At 45.9% G+C, this 27322-nt stretch overlaps 1 protein-coding gene across 1 annotated transcript in view; it reads right to left on the bottom strand.

The window, feature by feature from the left end:
* INO80 (INO80 complex ATPase subunit) overlaps window positions 1-27322 on the bottom strand; it is a 1945052-nt gene that overhangs the window by 1800618 nt on the left and 117112 nt on the right. The window contains exon 2 of the mRNA XM_069637507.1: window positions 4422-4621. Coding sequence (XP_069493608.1) covers window positions 4422-4564 — 143 coding nt within the window. The 5' untranslated portion in view covers window positions 4565-4621. The remainder of the gene's footprint in view (window positions 1-4421; window positions 4622-27322) is intronic.

The raw sequence follows: 27322 nt of genomic DNA, 5'->3' as shown, positions 1-27322 counted from the left end.
TACCGAACCAACCTTGTACTATTGCTATTAGAAATACCAGATTGAATTCTAGAACCACCCTACCCACCTTTCCACGCTCTCACCATCCAATCATTTCTAATAGAAACACTAGATTGAACTCTAGAACCAGCCTACCTACCTTTCCATGCTCTTTCCACCCTAGCATCTTAACCAGAAATACTAGATTAAGAGCCCGCAGCATGAAACACTCGCATATTGACCACAACCTTGCTAAACTAACCACTGACTCAGACAAGTTAGCCCATTCCCATTCACATGACCTGCCTACACCACCGGAAAAATCTCCCCAAAAAGACAAACTTATCAAAGCAGCCTTGATGAATGCCAGGTCTCTTCCTGCCCATGCTCTCGACATCGCTGACTTTATATCTCACGAAAAGCTCGATCTCCTTGCAGTCACGGAAACCTGGCTTAATGCTGCTTCCGGTCCATCGCTGGCCCTTGCTATACCTAAGGATTATGCTATTATCAGATGCGACAGAAATACCTCTCAAACGAAGGGAGGAGGACTTGCCCTCATATTCAGAAATACATTCGATATTAAAGTCATCCAGGACTCTCAAATCCCTTCTGCTGAATCCTTGTCTATCAAGCTACCCTTATCACCTAACCAGACGGCAACTATGCACCTCATTTACCGTCCATCTGGACCCATCTCCTCTTTCATTGAGGATATCGCATCACTCATAACCGCAGATACCAAACCCAACTCGCAAACCATCTTACTTGGGGACTTTAATCTTGGTTTTAACAACCCTAAGGACACCAACGCCCATGACCTAGCCAATACCTTTTCTGACTTGGGTCACACGCACATTATTCACGAGCCCACTCATGTCAAAGGCAGAACCCTGGACTGGCTCACACACTTCAATTGTTCTATTGACCTTCTATCCAATGACCCATGTATTTGGTTGGATCATCACAAATTAACCTTTTCTATCAAAGCCAACACACCTCACCTGGCACCTATCATCGCCCCAGCCACCAGCACGAGAAATAAGAAAGATATTACACCTGACAAACTCTTACCCATACTACTGCCCATTCTGAATAATATCAACTCTGATGCTGACCCCACAGTCTTAGTGGATATCTACAACCAGGCTATACTCAAAGCACTGAACACCATTGCCCCACTAAAATTGAGGAAACCCAAACCACAGCGTCACCTTAACACCTGGTTCACACCGCAGTAAAGAGAATTACGCAAAACTAAGAGAACGCAGAAGCAAACTGGAAAAAACATCCCAGAGCATCCAATAAAACAGAGCTGACCCTAGCCTCCTCTAGCTACAAAGAAGCCATCTTTCTTGCTAAAAAAGACACCTATAACAAAAGGATTACACAAGCGGAATTCAACACAAAGGAACTCTTTAAGATTCTGAAAGAACTAGAATCACCCATTGCCCCCATAGACAAATGTATTACAGATGCACTATGGTGTAGTAATATTCAGACAGCTCTACTAGATTAAATAGCTCGCCTACAATCTAGAATCAATGCAAAAAAATCCCTACTACTAGCTGACCCTGACTACAAACAATTACCTAACAAATTACCTACCTTTAAGTCAACCTGTAAACCTTTTAGTTTCTCTCCCCTCTCAAAATGGGAAGTAGAAAACATCATTAAGAAACTTAAACCTTCAAATTGCCAAGATGATGCCTGCCCTGCCCCGATCATCAAAGCTGCTGCGCATGACTTGGCACCATTCATAACCAACCTCATCAATGCCTCCTTTAAAACTGGAGTAGTACCTGATAACCTAAAAGATGCGTGGGTCATCCCACTTCTTAAAAAACCTACTCTCGATCCAGTCAACCCAGCTAACTATAGGCCAATAACAACTGTACCTTTCTTATTAAAATTATTGGACAGAGCAGCCTATTTACAAATTCAGGCTTACTTAGAATCAAACAACCTTCTAGGACTTAGACAATCATGTTTTAGACCGAGACACGCACAGAAACTGTATTAATAGCTCTCACTACCCAGATCCAAATACTGAAAGACAACGGCAAACTTGCACTCCTATTATTGCTCGACCTGTCAGCAGCGTTTGACCTGGTCAACCACCAAACACTCTGTCACCACTTGAAAACTGCGGCACACTTTTCCGACGCAGCCACGGCCTGGATTAGCTCCTTCCTGGCGAACAGAACCATGAGGGTCTTCTCTCCCACTGATTCTACTGAACCCTCACCAGTACCCTGTGGAGTCCCGCAAGGCTCTTGCGTGTCCCCAACACTTTATAATGTATTCACAAAGCCCCTCTTTGATATCCTTGACTATCTGGGTGTCACGTATACCAATTACGCGGATGACACCCAGATACTCATTCCTCTCTCGGGCAACTATCAATCAGACAGAAAAACCCTTAATGAAATCTATTCAGTAATCCAAGCATGGATGACACATCATGGACTTTGTCTCAATGACGAAAAAACTGAGTTGATCATCCTTGGCACTCACGCCAAACTCAAAAGTCTTAATCCCGCATTCAATTCCTTCACCATAGAAGGCAACATTATCCCTGTGTCAAATAACAACAAAACCCTTGGTATCTACATCGATGCCACCTTATCCTTTTCAAAAGCAGTAGCATCATCAGCCACTTACACCTGTAAGCTGATCACTGCATGTAGGCCATTCATCTCCTCACCTAATTGCATTACTCTTGCCAGAGCACTAGTCCTATCCAAGATAGAATATTGCAACGCCCTGTATTTAGGCACCAGCCACAAAAACATCAACAAACTGCAAGTATTTCAAAATAATGCTATCGGGGCTGCCCTCAACATCCCCAAAAGGGTCACATTTCTGAGACCAGACGCAAACTACGCTGGCTCCCAGTCAAGCACAGAATATCTCTTAAAACTTTGGCCCTTACACACAAAGCCAGGGCCATCCATGCACCAGCCTACCTCACCAACCAATTTACTCACACCTCCTCAAGACCACTGAGATCAGCACAAGCTAACACCATGTCCATACCGAGATTTAAACTTCATAACTCGGGTGGTGCTAGCTTCCCTGTACAAGCCTCTAAATTATGGAACACTATCCCTGCGCCTCTGCGAGCAGAACCGTCATTTAACTTATTTAAACACAACACAAAGTGTTGGCTTCACAATATGGACTCCATGACAGCCTAACTGCCTGACCTCAGTATGATTGACTGCCACTAGCACAATTTTTTAATTAATGTATTTATACTAGACCATGTATGTATGCACTCCCATTACCAAGTTTGTACTTACCTGTAACTGTATTGTAACGTAACATTTTTTGACTGCTTTCAATTGTAACTGTAACCAGATCCAATTTATGCGCCCGTATGCCCCTGGGCCTGGCTGCGCTTTACAAATAAATAAATACAAATACATTGTGGTTTGGTTACGCTGTCTTTAACCCTGCTTTGTTCCTTTTCAGCTACCTCGGAATCACCTGTGGCCTCAATCGGTCAGCGAGTGAATTTTACCTCTCTGACTGGTACTTGGGGACAGAGGTACTTTAATCTTTGCGGTAATCCACGTCTTCACAATACTACTTCTAGTTTGACATACCTAGTAAACTCCATTGAAAAATCCCTCATCAGCACAAATAGCTAGCTCTGCCAGAGAAACCATGCTTGTACATGTTTGTACAGCGCAAACAGAGAAGACAACACATATCCCTTGCAACCAATCACACAGATATGGCTTTCCACTTACCTTGTGCTTTCATATCCCAAAGGTTAACAGCGATGATGTTGCAATTTGAAAACTAGACCAAACATTTAAATAGTACCCATAAGTCTACAGCGATCTTAAGCTAATGAGGCAGATTTGCAATTAACTGAAAAATACACATCTATACATTTAAAACACGTGGGTATGTTTCCATACTCAGCTGTTGCAATCCATCAGTGTTAGGTTGCCCTCTGCTGTCCAAATGGCAAAGTGCACCCACTTCAACAACAGCTATCATTTCAACAAACAGAACGAGCATAGTTCTACGCGGTCACCTTCAAGTTCCACTATCGCAAACATTCTGAAGTTAATTCTTTCCACTCCCACTTCTCTTCACACAAGGCACGGCTGTTCCAGCGTCAATTAACAATTAATTACCGGCTCAACGTTTGTCTCTAAAGAGCAAGACGACATATGACGAATGCCTCATCACAAGCTAAAACTGAAAGTAGGTGCTGTAATTATGCTACTACGCAGTCTTATGCCATCACAGGGACTCTGCAATGGAACAAGATTGACAATTATGCATCTACAAAGACACATCATGGAGGCCCATATGATAGATGGACCTTAGATACTGTTCTTATAACACGCATACCTCTTATTCGAGTACATCGAATTTCATTATAATCAGTTAACAAAAGGGGAAAGGGAATCAGTGAGTACCTAGAGATGCTTCTGTTGAAGACAGTGGAGGTTTGTCTTAGAAACTGATCCAGGCGCAGGGCTCTCTCCAGATACTGAAGGTAAATTGGCTTTGCCAGATCTGTAAGAGAGCCATCTTCCCCAACACCCAGCTCCGAGGCCATAGACCCTGCCTCTCCTCATGCAGAGCATGGACCCTCGGAACACAAGGCAGAACAGACCTAAGAGAAGACAAGCACAGAATTGAAGAAAAGAATTAGAAAACCCAACCACATAAATGTTGTGCCAGTGATCAAAAAGCGTCAAACAAACCTAACAATAAAATAAACGTTGAAGCATTAACATGATCTTTCACCACAGTTTTTATACTTATTCGAACAGATTTCTGCAAGTAAGATTTTGAGAACGCTAATGACCCTATTCTAACTTTATTGCTTTAACTTCAAGCGGTTAGACTGCATACTGAATTGCCTCTTGGTGCTTCAATCATCACAAAACCATCTTGCCATTGAAATAGCTGTTTCATAGAGAATAACTCAAAGCCAAGTTTTGGAGAAAGCATTCTGAGTGTAGTATATTGAAGGCTATCCCAAACATTTAGGACCTTTGAAGAAAAAAACATGGACTTCATACAATGTAATTGTTGTTTTGTTATGTTGATGTATACCGCGCATCGCTACCACCCGAAGGCAGTCCCCAGGCGCTCACATGGCTCCGCAAGAGAAGTGGGTGGGTTATGTTAGTGGGGACAGGATGATAAGATAGGTTCAGAACCAGGAGGAACTGGCGTCTGTGTTCATTATATTGCATGTTTGTGTTGATTCGATTCAAGAGGACTTTTAAAAGAAGGAGTTTGGGGGGGGGATTTTTATATCACCACAAAGGCAGATCACTTCCAAGAGAAACCCTTTGACATGGGAGATGACCATGCTGGCAAAATGCTATCTTTTCGTGTCACCTTTTAACCTGCTACAGCCCAGACTCTATGAGTCCCCTTCGTCACAGCCTTCTTGCCCATCCAGTTTGCAAACCAACCCTTACTGTGTAGATAGATAGTCTTCTCCAACAATCATTTACAGTGCTTTCCCTTCGATGAAAACAGTGGTGGGTGACATGGCCTTTGCTGTCCTTAATGCCTGATCTAGCTTTGCAATCATACTAGTTGAGTGGAAAAACCTCACAGAAAATCTCTTTTGAAGAAGCCAGACTTCGCTACCTATCACCCACACAGTTTTAGGTTATGAGCCTCTTTGCCAATCTCATCAGTAGAGCAGCTGAGCTGCAGTTAGGCAAATTTGCACAGGAAATGCACAAGCTAGAAATGTAATCTTCTAAAATGTTTTATTTGGTACACATCGTATATTATCCAATATGTTTCTCCAAACAGCATGTTTGCAGCTTCTTGAGCATTGGGAGTCATTCACACAAGGAAATCTTTCAAAAGCATATATTTTGAAAAGCAACTATTATGTATATTTGCTAAAATGGTCATGTCAAGATTTGAAGATGGCCGCCAGAGACAATAAAGCAGGCTAATGGAGCAGAAAACGCAGGTTTTTCTCCCCCACCACGGCACGTTGTGCAGGAGAACAATAGCGCAGAGTCCCGCCGCTCCCCCATAAGCTTTAGCTTTCTCGCCAGAATAACGCAAGCTGCATCTAGAGACTATCTGCGGTCTCCAGGAGGGAGGGGGGACCTGTGATGCAACAGAAGCCACCACGGATGCAACATGGAGGCAATCCGGGACGAAGCCCACAAGCGTAAGGAGAGCCGCTGGAGAGACCCAAGGTGAGAGGAGGAGCCAAGCCACGAATGTATCCAAATGCCTGACAGAAGTGTATGAGAGGCCCCGGGACTACGCATTCAGGAAAGAGTCCTCTGCACTGAAAGGAGGCCGGAGCGCCACTGTAGACAGCAGGCGCTGCTCCCACCACCCCTTCACCCCCCCCCCAATGCCGGCAAGAAGAGCAAGCACCCCCCTGTCCTCCCCCCTGCAGTGGAGCGCAAATACGTTCAGATATTTTGGTATCAACGTATACCATGATCCAGCGCTGGTACACGCCAATAACACCTTAAAAGCACTAGACAGCATAAAGAACTCGACGAAATTCTGGACTTAACTCCCCCTCTCACCAATGGGCAGAACAGTCCTATTAAAAATGGTAGTGCTCGACATGGCGCCTTAACCACTTTGCAAATGTCCCATATAACATACTGAACGTTTTTTACGAGATTAGATTCCCTATGTAGAGAGTGCTTATGGCATGGCGGAAGATGTAGGATAGCGCTGTCCACCTTACAAAGACCGTAAAACGAAGGTGGCATTAGGGCACCACATTTTGGAGCATACTATATCGCAGGCCTACTACAGCACGTGGTGAGCTGGCTTGCAGGCGAGCCTACTGCAGACATTAAATTACTCCAGCCCCCAGGGCCAAATTGTTTTCTAAAAGAACGATTGTGACTTACGAAACCCCAGCCCACCCAGGACTCACACTTAATTACATTGGGTATTCTAATATGGGATAGGGCACTCACAATGAGACTGACCCATTTTCAGTACAAATCCCTTTAGCCTCACTAGTACCGGTCGCATCCCAAGCTCGCCTTGGTACCTGCAGGCACTGAGAACCATTTGGCGTGGCCACTATATGGGATCTCATGAACGTACCCTCCTTCGTGCCCTTCAAAGAACTGGTAACCAGCACTTGAATACACCACGGCCAATACTTGCTGCATCGCACCATCCAAAACACAATCTTATATAGATGGCCAGCATATGGTGAAATAATAGAGACACAATCTGTAGTCAACACCCTTTTTGATATAGCAGAGGGCGGTCACACAAAATCAAGAAGCGATTGGGGTAAGAGGGATGTGGACCTAGGCACCCCTTTCACAGACAAAGTCTGGAGAAAGATACTGTGTCATCACAAGAAAGTATCCCGCAACGCCAGACTGCAGTTGATCCAGTTGTTCATCACCCACATAACATATCTGACGCCACTCAAAATATCCACCTTCCCCGGGGCCACCGCACAACTCCGCCCCAGATGCAGGGCCTCAGATGCCAGTCTACTGCACACGTTTTGGTCGTGCCCAATTGTGGCAGAGTTTTGGGACGAGTGACATCTAAACTGATCACAGTGGGTATTACTACATACCTGCTGTTGCCGGCTGCCTGCCTACTGGGACGCTTTGCACACCCCAAGGTGCACATCCAAAATTAAGGACCTTGCGTACATCCTACCCAAACAAAGGATAGCTGTGCCATGGAAATCTCGGAGGGCCCCATCATAGTGGAGTGGTGGCGTGATCTCCAGAAATGAGCAGAGGCATGGGTAGCATTAATATGTTCCTTATTTGCTCCAGCATCAGATGGTGCTGAAACAGACATTTTGCTGCAATAATACAAGGGTCTCAACTCTAATGCACCTCTCTTATAAAAGTATATTAGTTACATGTAGGGCAACCCAGAATAGGGGAAATTTTGGGTGGGGTGTGGGACAGGGACAGGGGGGCAGGGGGGTTATAGTATAGGAAAATTTACTCTAATTTTTATCTGCACCACATCACTAGCTGCGGATAGATTTTGTGTGATACGATTATAAAATGTGCAATGTGCTGCGTCACTGTTTCTGTTCCCTTGTTACACTGAAAAATTAAAACATTGTTTAAATTTTAATTTTTTAAAAGCACCCCCTAGACACTGAGAACCCAGCCCCCCCCCGCACTTAATGCAGGAGAGACCAAGAAGAGCGGAGGTGTGCACGTGGCCCTGAGTCCACTAAAGGAAGAGAAAGGGACACCAGCTGCAAAGGGAGGCCCAGACGCCCAAAGCACATCCCAGTAGGTAACAGGTGCAGGGCCCAAGCGCCGGTGAGAAGAGGGAACATCTCCAAAGACCCAGCAGATCCGGGTGTATATTAATTGACCTTTTCACAATTGACCTCGGGAGAATCGACCTAATTTAGAAGGTTAATTAGGACATATAAGCAGGGGAACCCCCCCCCCCGCAACCCACCCACCCATTCCAAAACCCCCTGCAACCCACCACCCAGTCCCCTTATATTATTTATAATCCAAAACCAACCCAATAAATATATAAAAGAACTAAAATAATATAAAGGTCAATTGTGCAGAAGGTCAATTAGGACCACTATAATTAGGTCAATTGTGCAACAGGTCAATTTGGGTAATACCGAAAATCCAGCCACCCCCTTTCCCCGCTACAGCCCGCAAGAGATGCAGGGGCACTGGGTTCACAGAGACGATTAACGGAGCAAGGAGGGATGAAAAGGCAAAAGCACTGAACCCCAGAGACACAGATCTGGAACGGCTACATAGAGAGCCACCCTGAGGGAGAGAAGTTATTGGTGATACACACCCAGAGCCAGGGGGGCAACATTTGAGAACCCATAAGCACATGCCGATTCCCAGTGAAACTTAGCGGGGAGCGGCAAACCAACAACCACAGTAAGCGGCTACAAGCAACAGCCAAAGTAAAAAGCACCCTCGGAACACCACTTTAAAGCATCACAAAAGGGCACGTTCCACGGAAGAGTCAGTCAGAAGCTACGGGATGTACTAGTGGACCACAAAGAGCAGCTGATGGCCATATAACCCCATCAGATCCCAAGGACGAAGGGGAAGATTACCCCAGCACTACAGGGAGCAAATCCGGTTGCTAAAGGGGGCCAACTGGAGCGCTGCTGGCAACAGCACCTCGATGACACCCCAGTAAGCGGGACAGACAAGAAACACATAGGGGGAGAGGGCCCCCAGGGGACCAGCAACATGGTGCTCAATTAGGAAGATCTAAAGGACTGCCTCGAGGCAAGGACGATGGCGACCTTTCAAAATCAAATGGCAAGCTTCAAGAAAGAACTGAAAGGTTCCCTACAGGAGGTCAGGGAAGAGATTAGCTCCCTGGGGAACAGAGTAGATGTCACGTAACAAGGCAAGTCCGAAATATCCAAGGATGTTCAACAGAACTCTGTCCCGCTAGAACAAATTGCTAATGCAACGCATAATTTGGAAATTCAGGCAGAACACCTCGAAAATCTATCCATAATGTCGAACAAAAGGATTAAAGGCCTTGCGTAAACAAACACAGATGCAGATCTGAAATCAATAGTGCAACAATGCTTTGCGAACCTCCTGTCGGAGCCATCCCCGGAGGAATTTCAAATAGACTGCATCCAGAGGGTAGGTCCCAGAAGGTCCAGACCAGGAGACAGACCGAGAGATGTGCTGGCGACGCTGGCCTCATACGAAAAGAAGGAAAGAATCCTCTATGCAGCACGGGGGACAGATGTTCATTGCAATAAATAGATCACAAGTTCTCCTGTTTCAAGACCTGGCGGCGACAACGCTACAGAAAAGAAAAGCAATGGGTCCAGTTACAAAGGCACTATCCGATAATGAAATTCCATACAAATGGACATTCTCTTTCGGCATACTGTTCTCATGGGAAGGGAAACAACAATGGGCCCCTGCATGGAGGAATCGCGAGAGCCAGGAGGAACCCAAAGTGCAGACGGGTGCAGACCGGGACACCAAGAAGTAGGACAGCGAGTTTGAGGCCCACCGAGGATGCGAGGGCCAGAAGGCCCATAGGCGGACAAAGACTATGGGCGCCATAAAGACTCTGGGCACCCCAGAGATCCGGGAAGCTGTCCCAGAAAGAGCAAGACCACAGAGCTGCTGCAGAGCAAGGGAAGCTACAAGAAGGCAGTGGAGCTCTGCAAATGAGACCAGTCACCTCAAGGGAGCCGCCAACCGTGCAGATCAGACCACAAGGTAAGCAGGCTGTCGGGAGGGAGGGGAAGGCGCAAGGAGGTTGTGACACAAACCAGAAGGCTGGGAAAGTAGGGTCTGGTACCCTAATGCAGCAGGAGAAAAGCAGAGAAGTACAGAGTTGTACTAGGACTTGGCAGGAGAGTGAACCAAGCCAACAGAAGGGAAAGCGGAGGTCTGAATTGTGAGGCTGGGCCTCGCACCCAAATAAAAGAGAACTGGAACTTGATGGACAGTTCATACAGTGCCTGGCAGGTTAGTGAACCAAGCGTGTACCACCCACTGCAGCCTGAGGAGTGCATCCATGCTACTCTTCTTCCTTAGCTGGTCACAGGGAACCATGTCTGCACATCAGGGACAAGGACCACCTTCAGCTTGGAAATTGTGTCCAGGCTAATCTTCTTCATCGCATTACCTGGCGAGAGGGAACCGTACCTGGCGAGAGGGAACCAGGTCTTCACACCTGCGTCAGGGACCGACTACAGCTTGGAAACATCCACGCTGCTGTTCTTCAGCGCAGTATACAGCGAGAGGAAGATGGCTGAAACCATGTTTGGAAAATCCTATCAAGACTAGAACTGCCTTTTGTCCACGGGAAGGGGAGGACCAAGAAGACATTTCCTTTAATTTAGTTAGTTTAGTGTGTGTAAGGGACAGATTTAGGATTTTGACACTGGAACTTTTTCTTTGGACATTCTGACACTAGTTATTTCAGTTGATGCAGGGAAACACCTCTTCGAGTTAGGAGCGAGATAGGTCTTTTCTTTCCTTTTTATCCTTGAATAAAATTTCACAGCAAACACTATGACCCCTCTGTGTCAGAGTCTTACTTTGCACCCTTACAGGATGGTATTTCTTGGGGACACACAATTACACCCTAGCTGCTTGTTTTTTCACATACTTTCTTTTCACGTGTCAGCTATTTGAGCACAAATAGTGTTTCCCAACGGACATGCAAATTAAATAAATCTACCGAAGATCGAGGTTTAGGAGTGTAGAGTACATATGCCCCCTGACAAAATGGAAGCTATGTTAGATTAAATTTAAATCCAACATAAGAATGCAGAATATTAAATTACTGGCTGCAAGACATTTAAAATTTTGGAGGATATAATAAAGTCACCTGCGGGTGTGTAAGTTGGCCAATTACTCTCACAGAGAGGCCTCTTGGATGACACACAGTATTTTATCCTTTTGGCAAGAAAGATGCATTTTATTTGGATTGCTTAGTTTAAAAATGTGTTTGGGACCTGTCAATATCTTTTTTATTCTGTATTATTTCTTTACATTTGATTATTTTTCTAAATGTACAGGTCTATAAATGCTATGTTTTATCACTTCAATATCATTGACCTGGTCAATTTGATCTATACAACAGAAGCGGTTAAGTCAATATGTTTTAGACACGTGGGACAGATACCCAGATCACAAACACTGCCCTTAATGACAGCGCAAGATATCTTGACTTGTAAGAAAAACACTCCAGATTTAGATTTGTAACCAGGATCTCTGTAATTTACACTAATTACCAAAATGAATACAGGCGCTCGAGTAAAAGACATCAGGGGTGACATTGGCAATAGGGGATATGAAATGTTTAATCAAGACCATAATATGAGAACAAGGGGACAAAATATGGGAACAGGTGGGGTACAAGGCGGTGAAATTAAGCACTAAAGCCCACAATGGTGCCCCATTCAATAACTGTCGAGCACATGCATGGGAAGTTCTGAGAGCTTGTACCCAGATAGCTACGACCTAGGGATAGTAATGGCGCATAAAATGAAGAACAATGAGGACTTTGAACTATATAAAGCAGGTGCAGGATCTCTGGACACAGAAGAAATGAAGATCCTCGGACAAGCGCATACCCTTTTTCTAACACACATTAGCCAAGGGGATGCCGACAGATGACCAGGCATCATTAGACAAGATTGAGGGGTTAAAAGCAAAGGCGCGGCCAGAGATACATGCAATGATAGTACACTACTGTAAACGAAAATCGGAATGCAAGAGGCAGGCGGCCGAAAATGCTACAAAAGCAGAAAACAAATTGGTACAAAGGAAACTGGTGAAGTATACCATGGAAGGGGCAATGCTTGTGCCCGACGCTGCCACAGTGGCACTAGCCCAACAGGGAGGGTTTCCTGTGGTGAACCCACCAGAGCAGGGGGGATCCATGCAACCACAGTATACGCCACAGTGGGGAGCCCCCATAGCAGGGGAGTTCTATGCATGGGGGAATTCTTTCCAATGGGGAGAGGATACCAGCAACGAGGAAGGAGGAGGATACAGAGGGACAGGCTATAGAGCTATGCTTCATATACCAGAACATGGGGCACCTTGCACGCACCTGTCCTTTCGTGCAACAGACACTGGCACAAGCAATGCAAGTGGCACAGCAACAAGGAGATTTATCGCAGCACAGCCACAGTGACAGCAGATGCAGCTCCTCCAAGCCCAACTGCTGCAGGGGCAGACGCCCGTGCAGCATGGACCACCACAGGTGCAAGAGGGGCAAACAGATGGTGGGATGGCATCCCCAACCACAACACAAACACCAGCAGCAGATGCAGGAAGTACAGTGCTGTTAGGGCAGAACCTGGTGCCCAGTTACACTGGGGTCAGCATTGTCAGAGGAAATCCTTTCCCTTTACCACAGGGTAGCCCACAACAATAGGGGGGGGGGCGACAGAAAGCCTGAGTGTGTCCAGTGCAAGCAAAGAGGAACCCCGAGGTAGCAGTGAAAACAGGATCAAGAGAATTAGCATTTCTCATCGATACACTAGCAAACAAACCTTGTATAAGGGAATGGGGATTCACGCTTTTGAACAAGGTGATGGATATCCAGGGCTTCTCTGGGGCGTTGGTGACGGTTGTAGTAAAAAAAGGACTTACCACGAACAATAGGGATACAGCACATCATAGCGCCACTACTGTATTCCAAAGACACTCCTATCAATATACTAGGGAGAGACTTGCTGAGCAAACTGACGGCCACAATATCATTTACGGAGAAAGGGGTGGTGTGCACAACGGCAGGAATTTACTACACACAAGTGGCCGCGCTCCTCTTAGTGGCACACACCCAAAGCACAATAGGAGGGCAACCCATGTACCCGAGCATGTTTCTGTACGGGGTTGAGATATTGCTAGGTCGGGTCCCAGGAATACAAGGGAAGGGGTTCTCATTGGCCTCAGAATTCCTGTTCAGATCACAATGCCAGAAAGATGACATGAAAGGTACCACACTCGTACTACAGCTAGAAGAGGTAGTGATACGCAAGGACATGGTGATTCTATATGTGACAACATGGAATGGCATACAGTGTTATGCATCGACCCAACACTGGCAGTAACAAGAGTAAGGGATGAACAGCTGTTCTCCAATGAGTAGGAAGAGGGGAAGAGGGGGAGATGGTATTCCAGCTACAGATACAATGTCCAGTACAAGTAGTTGAAAAGCTGGTGCCAATACTGACACAACTGGTTAAAAAAGGAAGCAAACATATTGATGAGAACTTGAAACTAGTGGCAGATAAATGATGGACCCAAGGACCCCATGATGTAGGGGTACTGAAAGGAGTAGGCCGGTAAAGATAAAATTAAAGGAAGGGGCTGCTGCCACACGCAAAACAATACCCATTGTTCAGGGAAGCAGATGAGGGAATATATCAGACTCTACATGCTCTATGGCAACAGGGCATCATACAGACATCCACATTGCCATGCAACACAGCTATATACCCAATACAGAAATCAAAAGGTGGGTTGTGGAGATTTATACAAGATTTAAGCCCTCTAAACAATGTGGTCGAGGCAGAATTTCCCCTTGGTACCGAACCCGCCACAATACTATGCAACATCCCAGTAAAGGCAAAGTACTTCATAGTAATTGACTGGAAGAATGCTTTCTCCTCCATTCAATTGCACCCAGACTCAACATACGTGATGGCGTTCACATATCGAGGGGCCCGACTCAAACACACTAGGCTGCCTCAGGGGTACTGCGATAACCAAGCATTTTCAACAGAGTGATCCAAATGGACCCGAGCAATATACAAATGCCAAGCACAATGATCCTTTATGTTGACAATTTGCTGATATGCAGTGAAACTGAGGAAGAGCGTAGGGCCGACTCAGTACACCTCTTGACACTACTAGCAGTGAAGGGGTACAAGGTGGATAAGGGGAAATTGCAATACTGCCAGGAGGAGGTTGTATACCTGGGACAAATAATATCCATTGAAGGGCGCAGGATAACACAAGAGAGAGTTGAGGCAATTCACTTAACAGCACGTCCGCCCATGGTGAAGGAAATGCAGACATTTCTGGGGTTATGCAATTACTGCAAGTAATGGGTTTTTGACTACTCTTCATACACAAAACCCCTACTGCAGGCCCTTAAGGAAGCACAGAAGGAGAAGGGGGCGGGCTAAAATAGACATCAGAAACGCAAGATAGCTTCACAAAACTAAAAGAAGCATTGGCCCATGCGCCAGTGTTGGCCACCACTAACTACAAAGAGAAATGTAACTTGTTTTCCCACTCCGATGGCTCAGTGATGATGGCGGTCCTCACACAAAAGAAGCCACAAGGGCATAAGCCACTGGCTTACTACAGTGGGAGCTTAGACCCAATGATGCATGGATACTTTCCCTGTGAACAAGCACTTGCGGCTAAAGCGTTTGCAATAGAGAAGGCAGCGATAATCACCATGAGGTGCCCCGTAGTATTGTATGTGGAGCACCCATTATATCCCGTCTTGGAAAAATCAAAAAGCACACGGACATCTGGCAATCAGTGTATGAGGTAATGCTGACAAACCCAGCCATTGAGGTAGTGAGGTGCCATGTGGTTAACCAGCAACATTCTTAGCAGAACCCAGCGAGGAAGGGGACTACATCCACGATTGTGCAGCACAAATGGACAGAATGGAAGGGAACATACAGGTCAAGGAAGAATAGAAGAGTCTGACATGGTGTATATTGACGAGTTATCATGTATAGACCCCCAATACTGGGAGGAAACATACTGGAGCAGCGATAGTGTGTTACAAGGATGGGCACTATGTCATAGCATCCCATCAGCGACTACCCTTGCATTATTCAGCACAGGCAGCAGAGTTAGTGGCAATGATCAGTGCTGTGAACATGATGCAAGGGCATGCAGCTAACATATTTTTATATTCAGCCTATGTAACAGCCACAATACATTCGGGATTGGCACGGTGGAAAAGGAGGGGGCTCAGGAGAAGTGATGTGTCCCCGGTACAACATGCAGAGCTACTGGGGCAATTGATTGAGGGATTAAAATTGCCAGTGGAAGTAGCTATAATAAAATGCACCGTCCACACAGGTGAGCAGGACTGAATATCATTAGGGAATGAGATGGCGGACAGAACAGCCAAAGAAGCAGCCTACTTACCAGAAGGTGAAAGGAAGAATGTGAATAATGGCAGCGGAAAGGAAAAAGGGAGAAGAAGTGGACAGGGGAGAAGAGTCTCAATGCAATACCAATTGTTCAGATTATAGATCTGCAAGAAGAAGTGCCAAAAGAGGAAAAAAGACTTATGGATAGAGAGAGGGTGCTCTCTTTCACCAAATGACTTGATCTGCAGGGAGGACAGCACAAGGAAGCCTGCGATTGCTAAGAGTAGCACCAGAATAGCTACTCTTTGCCACCCACATACCCAAAGAGAATATAGCCGCAGAAATGATTGAGAGGTGGTATGTATCAAATTTACGAGAGTGAGGAAGAACTTGCGGGAAACTGTGTGGTCTGTCAACAATTCTTGTCCGGGCATACGCTAAAGACGGTGAAGGGAACATTACCGTGACCGCAAGGGCCCTTCCGGCACTTGCAAATCAACTATGTAGATGTGCCTCCTACAGGTACTAGTAGTTCTTTATCCGTTTTCACGTTGTCTTGAAGCGGGGCCCTGTGCTACAAATGATGCGAAGTCAGCCGCAAGATTCCTAGTAAGGGAGGTGTTTCTGATGAGATATGGTCAGATAATGGGCAACACTTTGCCAATTACCTCTTTAAGGAAGTAACACACCTCCTGGGGATAAAGCACAAACTATGTACAGGGTACCGGCCACAGGCGAACGGGTTTGTTAAGAGACTAAACAGCTTGCTTAAAGAACGCTTCGCTAAACTGACATCTTCATTGTGCCGCAATTGGCTTTACTGCCGCCCATTGCCGCTCTTTGCTCTTCGCAATTCGCCCAGTGCGGATCTCCACTACTCCGCACAAAATTATAACTGGCAGGAGGCTGTATGCGCCTGTCGCAGCTGTCACTCCTGCCCATTCAATTTTGGATGCTAACCCTACAGCAGAGATCCTCTGAGAAGAAATGAAAAAATACTTGACTGAAATTACAAATGTGTGCAAATACATTTCCTGCCAGGTCCAGCAACGTGTTGGCCGACCAAAGTTGAAGAACAGACAAGTGTCTACGGGGGTGGGAGAATAAGCACAGCTCCTTTACCCTGGGGATAAAATTCCCATCTGAAACGTTGTGCAGAAGTGGCAGGATCCCCGATTTATTGGCCCCTTCGAGGTCATCTATGGGACACCCCGAGCGGTAAAGGTGAAAGAAAGAAGGGCATGGTCCCATTTGTCCTACGTCCGCAAAGTCAACAGCAGTGCAAAAGAAATATGAAAAAGAAACACCATTTGACAGGGAGTATTTCAGAGTTATTAGTGACTTTTTCCAGCTATAAGATTGTAAAGAAAGCCCGCAAATGAAGAAGATAATGGGCAAGGAGGAATTGGGGCGAATGGGAAGAAGTATAAGTTTGATATGAAAATAATAAGGATTGTTTTGTTTCTTTGTTTTCTGTCTTCTCTGTCCTTTGGTTTCTACTGCATAAAAGGTAATGAAGGAGCACCACCTTATTGTGTAAAGAAAACACGTACCAAAAGGAACATGTCTAATAGTGAAACGTTCTATGACCCCATTGGGGAGGAGGGGAGACACGGCATACGAGAATGTGTAGTACAACGAAATGAAGAGGGTGGGGCAAGGAGCACCAACGGCAGCTGCTAGGTGTGCTCGCTAATCCCACACCTCGCAGGGACACCAAAACAATTCTCGCCACAAGAAGTAGCAGCTGAGGAGGAGGGATAATCAGGAGACTGTTCCAGGTGCCCACAGTAGATGTGCAATGGATAGATGAAGGGGTGTCTAGTATGAAGATAACTATGTCCAGCTCGAAAGCATGGCCTCGGGAGAAGCTACTAAGCACATTATACTAGAATACAACATTGAGGGAGCACAGAGGGGGAAACTGTCATGAGGGCTGGAGGCTGGAAGCTTTGGTCCCGATGGAAGCACCATTAAACTACACATTACGGCACCTCCAGCGCCGTTCTAGTAGTTACGTTTTGGGAGCATTCATAACGAGGTTAGCCACGCCCCCTCAGTGCGTTGCAACAATCTTCGTTTCCTCGCTCCACTGTAGTCGTATACTTCAGTGCTCCTAGCGTTCTCCAGCCTCAGATTCCTCTTCCCTCCTGCATTGCCTTTCCCTTCTGATTCTTATCTACTTTGTCTTCCTGACTTTCGGCTCCTTTCGTTCATTAGTATTTCTCTGTGTTACCTTCCGTTTTATTCCTGTCCGGTGCTTGGTCTACCTTTATAACTTTTCTATGCTTCCGGTATTTTTCTGCCATCTTTACCGCCTTACCGTCTCCTATTCATCCCCCCTGCCCTTTCTCCTACGCCTGGTAATTCACGCTATCCGGTGTTCATACCTATCTAACGGCTCGGTGAGTTTTCTCCGTAGAGATTGGGGGATCCTTTCTCTTGGCCCATTTCCCTCCTTTTTCTTTCTTTTACTGTCGTATTTTCACTGTTATTTTTGCTCCGTCTGTTCGCCTACCTGAAGCCCTTCCTCCTTAGCTTCCTGTGTCACTGGCTTACCTTCCATCTGGATACCGGGTGGTTTGTGAGTGCTTCCGCTTCTGGTTATACAGTCTACATACTGGGGAAACTCCTGCCCAGCCTCTACTACGGAACATTCTAGGAAATCTCCGACTCAGCCTTGGCTTAAGTACAGTTTGCGGAATCTCAAGACCAAGACTTTGGACACTCCTCCTCTTTCGGTTTCGGAATTGAATGCTACTGGGGTTTTTTATGCCGCTGGCTTTTTCCCCATATAGGGCTGTAGAGGGAAGGTGCCATATATTATTGCAGTCTGTTTTATAATAGCAACCATTGTGGCGCATTCCCGAAACAGACCCTATCTCTTCTCTAAAAAAGGATATTCCAAAGAGACAACAGAACTACCCGGATTGGAATTATCCTCCAGTGAATCAGACACCGAGATACAGGTGAGCCCCACTCCTGACAGATTGCAACGCCTAAAAATGGCCACGGCAGAACAAGTCCAGGAGCTAATAAACGCTGTACAGAACTTTTCCCTCGAACTGCAGGGAGTTAAGGCAGAGAACGCTGTTCTCCGTCAAATGGCAGTCGCCAGAGAAGCCCACCAGACGGATTTACCACCCTTGTCCTTGGCAGCAGGAAAGTTTGATGGTTCACCCAAAAAGGTTAAGGAATTCCTGGATGCTTGCATGATATACTTTACCTTCAGACCTACTACTTATACTCTAGATCGCACTCGGATAGGATTTCTCATATCCAACATGATCGGAAACGCCCTTGCGTGGGCAACTCCGTTGGTCACGTCCAACAATCCTGTCTTACAAGACTATAATGCCTTCACAACCCTGCTACGCCAAACCTTTGAAAGACAAGAGATTGGATTCTCTGCTGGAGAAGCCTTGTTTGATATTAAACAAGGTTCGATGGACTTAATGTCTTATATTTCTACCTTCAAGAAGCTGGCGGCGGAAGCGGGCTGGCCAGACACAGTGCAATACACCGCATTCAGAAGAGGTCTGCACGACGACCTGAAAGACGAATTGGCACGAGTTCCTAGACCGGCGACATTAACCGACTTATACACTTTAGTCCTGCAGATAGGTTATCGACTCATGGAAAGACGATCTGAGAAAAGAAAAACCCGAACTCTTTCTATCCCTGGACCGTCACCTGTTTCCACTCAGGGGTCACATCGCTCTGGTGAAGAACCCATGCAGATTGGTACGACCAGGGGTCCTCTTTCAACCACAGAAAGAAACCGACGGAAGGAAAAGGGCTTATGTATGTACTGCGCGTCAGAAACACACTTCCTCAGGGATTGCCCGGAGGTTCCCCCGAGACGTCGGGGAAACGACGGACCCCGGTCTTAGAAGGAGCCACTTACCGGGGTTCAGTGGAAGGCTCACATTGTGCTCAGACGTCAGGTGAAGACGCCCGACTTATGGTCCTTCAAGTGTCACTCCAGTGGAAGAACTGTCCAAAAAAGAACGCCTTAGCCCTCATTGACAGCGGGGCGGCTGGTAATTTCTTAGACATCAATTGGGCTAAACAAGAAGGTATTCACCTGGTAAATAAGACAGAGGAACAAAAGGTGGAAGGGGTGGATGGCCGTCCCTTATGTTCAGGACCCATTGTACAAGCTGCAGTCGACATCAAGGTATGCATCTCTCTTCATCAGGAAACCCTCACCTTTGATGTGATAAGAGCAGCACATTTTCCCATAATATTAGGAATCCCTTGGCTCCGTAAACACAATCCTGATATTAACTGGTCCCTCAACACCTTAAAATTCGAATCTGAGTTCTGCTTCCAACACTGCTGCTCTTCCAAACAGACGGAAGCAACCGTTATCTCTAGCCCATCAGGAACTTCTGGTTCCCTTCGAGTTCTTAACATTCACCCCATTTTTCATGAGTTTGCTGATGTGTTTGAAGATAGAATACCCAAAGACTTGCCCCCTCATCGGTCCGAAGATTGTGCTATCGATCTCGTTCCGGGTACCACTGTACCCTTTGGACGTATGTTCTCTTTAACCTTCCCAGAAAAACAAGCATTGAGGACATATCTAGACCAAAACCTCCAAAACGGATTGATTCGTCCTTCCAAGTCTCCAGCAGGGGCTTCCTTATTCTTTATAGCCAAGAAGGACACGAGTGAACTACGCCCATGTATAGACTATAGGGGCTTAAACAAGATCACAGTGAGAGTTCGCTACCCGATGCCTTTGATAAAAGATATCTTGGAGGCAGTTGAAGGATCATGTATATTCAGCAAGCTAGACCTTAGGGGTGCTTATCATCTCTTAAGGGTCAAGACTGGGGACGAATGGAAGACGGCATTTCGTACACCCTTTGGATTGTATGAATATCGAGTAATGCCCTTTGGCTTAGTCAATGCCCCAGCAACCTTTCAGAGGTTTATGGATCATCTTTTTGCTGATCTCTTATTTGTCTCAGTTATAGTATACTTAGACGACATCCTGGTCTTTTCTTGTAACCCTATTCAACATCAGGGCCATCTCACTGAAGTTATGGAACGCTTGAGACGCCATCAACTCTTGGCTAAACCGGAAAAATGTGTGATTGCAGTAACTTCGGTTCCCTATCTAGGTTTTATCCTATCGGAACATGGTATTAAGATGGATCCCAAAAAGGTCTCAGCTATTCTCTCCTGGCCAGCCCCCTCTTCGGTAAGGGAGGTACAGGCCTTTTTGGGTCTTTCAAATTTCTACAGACGATTTATCGTCAACTTTTCTGAGCAAGTTCTTCCGATAACAGCTCTACTAAAGAAGGATGTTCCCTTTATTTGGAATCACAACGCAGAACAAGCGTTCCTAGGATTAAAAAAAGGTGTTTTGTTCGGCTCCGATTCTCAAACAGCCAGACCAACGAAGGCCCTTCGTGGTTGAAACTGATGCATCTTCAGGGGCAATAGGGGCTGTTCTCAAACAAGAACACGATGGTAAGGAACACCCAATAGCCTATCTTTCTCGCACGCTTACGCCTAGCGAAAACAACTACTCTGTTATAGAGAAAGAGCTTCTGGCCATTAAGCAGGCATGTTCAGACTGGAGACATCTTCTCCAAGGGTCAAGACATCCATTTGAGATTCGCACAGATCATAGCAACCTCAAAGTACTACAACAAATGGAGTGTAAGAATACTCGACAAGCCCGATGGGCTTACTTCTTTGCCCAATATGATTTCTTTATTACCTACCTCCCGGGCAGTAAGAATGTCCTAGCGGATAGTCTATCTCGTAGCCCCTCCAGTTGGGTTAATCCACCCTTTAAGGGGGAACTTTTGTTACCTGAGGTCCGAATCGTCCATACAATCTCAAGGTTTCTACAGGACGTCAAGGAAGCAACTCAGGTTGCTATACTACCTCTTTCCAAGCCGGTTCAGGAGCAATTATGCAAGAAAGAAGGACTGTGGTTCTACAAAGGAAAGCTTTTCATTCCCAACACCAAGCTACAGTCACGAGTCCTTCATTGGGGTCATGAATCACGGATCGCTGGTCACAAGGGCTTAACAGCTACTTCCGACCTGATCAGACGAATGTTCTGGTGGCCTAACATGCTGTCTGACATTCATTTATATGTAGGTTCTTGTCCTATCTGCGCCAGGAGCAAAGGTCTGACTTCAAAACCTGCTGGTTTATTGCACCAACCTAAACTTCCTACAGCTCCGTGGGCACATGTCTCTACCGACTTTGTGGTAGATCTCCCTAAGTCTCAAGGATACTCAGCAATCATGGTAACCATAGACAGCTTCAGTAAGATGGGCCATTTCTCACCGCTGAAAGGAGTGCCTTCTGCTCCGGAGATGGCGCAGGTATTTCTAAAGGACATTGTCCGACTCCATGGTATCCCAGAAACTATTCTTTCGGACAGAGGTTCCCAGTTCACTTCTACCTTTTGGAAAACCTTATGTGATCTACTGGGAATAGAACGGGCCCTCACTTCAGGTTACCATCCACAATCGAATGGACAGACGGAACGTCTCAACGCCACTATGGAGCAGTATCTTCGCTGTTTTGTTAACGAACAACAAGATAACTGGGTCTCTCTTCTTCCAATGGCCGAGTTTTCGTATAACAATACCCTTCACTCGGCTATTAAAATGACACCTTTTTTTTGTGTGTTTGGTCATCATCCCCGTTCTTTTCCCTTGGATAATATCCAGGCTTCATGTCTACCCACGATAGACTCTCTCTTGGAAAACATTACCAGAACACAGAAGAACTCTCTTATCAACCTACAGGAAAGTAGAGCTCGATCTAAACATCAAGCTGATACACATCGGATCCAGAATCCTGACTGGCAAGTAGGTGATAGAGTCTGGCTCTCAACCAGATACTTACCTCGTTGGACACATCCTTCTAAATTCTCTCCCAAATATCTGGGCCCTTATACCATCACTGCTCGCATTAATCCTGTGGCTTTCCGACTGCAACTCTCGTCTCAGCTCAGCAGAATACATCCAGTCTTCCACTCTTCTCTGTTGAAAAAGTTCATCCCAGACCCACACCACAGGAAAAGAAGAACCTTTCATTTAAAGGACACTAATCCCCAGGCAGACGAATATGAAGTGGAGAGGATAATGGATTCAAGATACTACAGAGGTCGACTCCAGTACCTAGTGAGATGGAAAGGTTATTCTCAAGCAGAGGATTCTTGGGAACCTGTGACTAATCTCTCAGCTCCCAGATGTGTACGACAGTTTCACGCCCTCTATCCGGGTAAGCCTGGGGTCGGTACCCCAAGAAGGAGGCATACTGTCATGAGGGCTGGAGGCTGGAAGCTTTGGTCCCGATGGAAGCACCATTAAACTACACATTACGGCACCTCCAGCGCCGTTCTAGTAGTTACGTTTTGGGAGCATTCATAACGAGGTTAGCCACGCCCCCTCAGTGCGTTGCAACAATCTTCGTTTCCTCGCTCCACTGTAGTCGTATACTTCAGTGCTCCTAGCGTTCTCCAGCCTCAGATTCCTCTTCCCTCCTGCATTGCCTTTCCCTTCTGATTCTTATCTACTTTGTCCTCCTGACTTTCGGCTCCTTTCGTTCATTAGTATTTCTCTGTGTTACCTTCCGTTTTATTCCTGTCCGGTGCTTGGTCTACCTTTATAACTTTTCTATGCTTCCGGTATTTTTCTGCCATCTTTACCACCTTACCGTCTCCTATTCATCCCCCCTGCCCTTTCTCCTACGCCTGGTAATTCACGATATCCGGTGTTCATACCTATCTAAAGGCTCGGTGAGTTTTCTCCGTAGAGATTGGGGGATCCTTTCTCTTGGCCCATTTCCCTCCTTATTCTTTCTTTTACTGTCGTATTTTCACTGTTATTTTTGCTCCGTCTGTTCGCCTACCTGAAGCCCTTCCTCCTTAGCTTCCTGTGTCACTGGCTTACCTTCCATCTGGATACCGGGTGGTTTGTGAGTGCTTCCGCTTCTGGTTATACAGTCTACATACTGGGGAAACTCCTGCCCAGCCTCTACTACGGAACATTCTAGGAAATCTCCGACTCAGCCTTGGCTTAAGTACAGTTTGCGGAATCTCAAGACCAAGACTTTGGACACTCCTCCTCTTTCGGTTTCGGAATTGAATGCTACTGGGGTTTTTTATGCCGCTGGCTTTTTCCCCATATAGGGCTGTAGAGGGAAGGTGCCATATATTATTGCAGCCTGTTTTATAATAGCAACCATTGTGGCGCATTCCCGAAACAGACCCTATCTCTTCTCTAAAAAAGGATATTCCAAAGAGACAACAGAACTACCCGGATTGGAATTATCCTCCAGTGAATCAGACACCGAGATACAGGTGAGCCCCACTCCTGACAGAAACAGCTGACTAATAACCACATGCGAATATATTGCAAGAAAGTGACAGGACATGATATACTGTGGTGCCACTCCAGGCCCCTGATGCAAATAAGGGATTTGGTTTCACAATGGGGAATGGAAAAGGGGGATGGTGCAGTGTTGCGCAGAAGGGCTGGTGGGTTATGAAGAAAGGGTGGTGAAGAAAGTGAATAGTGAATGCAAAGAAACACTGGAAGCTAATGTACATGCTTTGACATAGATAGATGAAAAACACCGCCCTGTACACATAAACATCGCTCACACAGCATTCTTTGTGTTTCAGAGCAACTGGGACGATCACACTAGTTGTGTGTTATTGCCATACAAGGAACTTTCTACCTTAAGTGAGAAGAGTAAAGAGAATGCGTGGAAGGAGGTAGGAAACAAGCCAAAACGAATAACAAGGAAGAAAAGAATCAACAATTATATTTCGTCTAAATCCACACAGAGCTTGAATGCAATCTTGCAGCATCTAAAACCTTTTAGTATAGCGTCCGTGTTTTTCACATCTCTCCTGTCCTGGGGTACAGGCAGCCGAGAATGCTAAATGGCTACACATAACCAGGTACGAGGTGCTTCAGTTGGCAAATGCAACCGAAAAGGGACTGAACACGGTGAGAGAAGAGCTCCGTGCGCTGCGTTTGATGGCCCTGCAAAACAGACTGGTTCTCGACTTAATGATTGCAATGGCTAAGGGTGGCATCTACCACCAAGATGGGAACCACCTGTTGCACTGCAAAACCCGCCAACAATGCCATCAATGGAACACGTACGGAAGCTGTCGAGGAAATGCGTACCTTACATGAAAAAATGGTCAAAGAAACGCATGACACCACACCGGACGAATGGCTAGATTCTCTTTTTGCGTGGGTGCCAGAATGGCTAGTGGCTATGTTCATAATAACTGTCCCAGCGCTTTCCGTGGTTCTATTTGCCCTCTGTGTCGGTCATTGGCCGATGTGATTGTAGCAAGAGGAGGACCCAGTAATAATGTCTTCTAACAAAATTGTAGGGGAAGGCAATGAATTGGGAGGGCAGCCTCCCAGGAAGAACACGGGAGAGGTTGGAGAGGTTGGAGTGCATGCAGCATTTGCAGCACCCCCACCAAATTCAGAAGGATATGATGCTTTTGGGTGGCATGCTCTAGAGATGCTTGGGATTGTTTAATAATAGGGGATACACTGGAAGGGTATGAAGAGGAAGGAGGGGACATGAATAGGGTGACTAGGTTATGGATGCCCAAGCAACTGTGTAGGGAGATGGGAAAGAAGGTGTTGATCGAAAGACCGATCGAAGGGGGAATGTAATGAAGGTGCTAATTCAGCGCCAGACAGGGGGGGAGCAGCTACCGAGTGAGGGGAAAAAGCGGTAGAACATGGACGCCACATGAGGGGAACAACGCAATTCTGGGAATTGTAGTGTACCATCTAATCAGGCCTGGAAGGTAACCAGGGGAGGGGCGATACACTGTTCATGACATGCGCAAGTATAACCACAGGTACACATCCCCTATAGGGATGCCATAAAATGGGTTTCATCTTGAAGGCCCGCTCCAAACACATGACCCATGCACATCAGTCAAAGGGGGAGGGGGGCTTAACTCAAGCTGCTCCAGCACATGAAAATCACTGAAACAGCACTGGGCGATGTAATCAAGTCCGGCAAGCAAGTCCCATGGCTGCTCGTGGGGGCTGGGGAAGTCGACCTAGGCCAGTGAAACGCACACATAAAAACAAGGCAGTCTTAATTGATCTTTGGCCTGTGGTTATGGGAACAGGGAGCTCCTCGATGAACCAATCAGATAGTGAGTCTTGATGTCCCCGAGCGGTAACCAGCCCTCTGTGTATCCACTACATTGTTTATGAAGTTCGCAGATTTACGGATGCCATGTGAATGTCTCCCTTTCCACCATTTCAGGGTGTCTCATGTTCCTTCTGCTGTGGTGCTGACCAATGGGCAGTTAATAAAGAAACAGAGGTCAGCACAAATATTTTATACTATTGCAAACTGTTTGCGGGAGGAGTGGGAATCAATGTGGCGCCACATGGGGAGAAGAGGAGCCGAGAGAGGGCAGATCGGTTTGCTCCAATCATGTTTTACTAACGTATTTCGAGCCAACACAGTATTTATTTATTTGCTTTTTTAAAGCACTCACACAGCCAAGGGGCATCGAGGCGTTTTCTTTTGTTGTTGTTGTCTTAGTTGCATATTTATAACACTTAAATACCCAGAAGTTCCTAAGCCCGCACCCGGGGATCGAACCTGTGTTGCTTTGTGTCGTATTGCTTCCAAGGTGAGCACGTTGCCACTGAGCTATCCTCCCGGGACGCATTTCAACCAGTAGGCTTCATGGGAACCACCAAGGATGTGAAGTTTGAGGCACAACCATTTCCACTACCATGAACATTGCATTAGCCATATAAAAATGATGTATTCGCTGCATGCCAGTTTGTCAGCTCTCATCAACCAGTTCTGTTCCACAGTTGTTTCATTTGTGGAACGAGAGGAATCTGTGTCCACTGTCTGTGGAACACTCCCATCCCCTGCACACTCAATGTGTTTGTCAAAACAAACAAATCTCAAGGTTTCTGAGGATATGAATTTTACAAAACAAGTTTAAGAGCATGAAGTTCGCACCAAATTAACTCATACATGATAATTGTCACAATCAATTTTTGAGTGATTTAATCCATACAAAATATAATGAACTGTATACAATATTCAAATAATACTGTACAATACAAACAAATTCATGTATTTGTTTAGTCAATATCTAATAATATGAGCTCTATGCATTTCAGCACTTGAATCCCTTCGTCAGGAACAATATTCCATGTGATTTTCATTATTCACCGTTCAATCTGTGTTGGTCTTTATATCAGAGTGGGAAAAAAACAACAAAATGCTTATTAGCTAATCTCGGAAAAATATTGCCCATCCATATTCTACAATACAAGATTCACTTATGAAGTACCTCTCTTGTGTACATCCTGGACAATCACCTGTTAGAGATAAGTGGCATCTCTTGGTCGTGTGCTTAGGGCAATGGCTTATGGCGTATTGTTTCCCAGTGAGTTGGAACTAAGGGCAAAAGTAAAGAAATCAATGTTCTATAGTAGCCTTTGAAGAAGGCTAATGAAAATCAATAGAGAGAACTAAATCCCTACCTGTGAATCTGCGGCGATGCTCTGGTTAGTACGGGGTCTGACAGATATCCCTAAAATAATCAGCATCATCTTAGCTTAGAAGACCACTGTGGCTGTAATAGTTTGTGCCGATCGTGTGAGCTATCCTGTGACTGCTTTCTGAATGTGTGGTTTAAAAAGGGTGTCAGTAACGAAGTAATGTATATTACTTATTCGGCTA

The sequence above is a fragment of the Ambystoma mexicanum genome, chromosome 14, assembly GCF_040938575.1.
Source record: "Ambystoma mexicanum isolate Mex_15411 chromosome 14, UKY_AmexF1_1, whole genome shotgun sequence".
In the NCBI taxonomy this organism is placed as follows: Eukaryota; Metazoa; Chordata; class Amphibia; order Caudata; family Ambystomatidae; genus Ambystoma; species Ambystoma mexicanum.
Note: the sequence above shows the minus strand (reverse complement) of the source record. Positions and strands in the feature narration are given on the sequence as shown.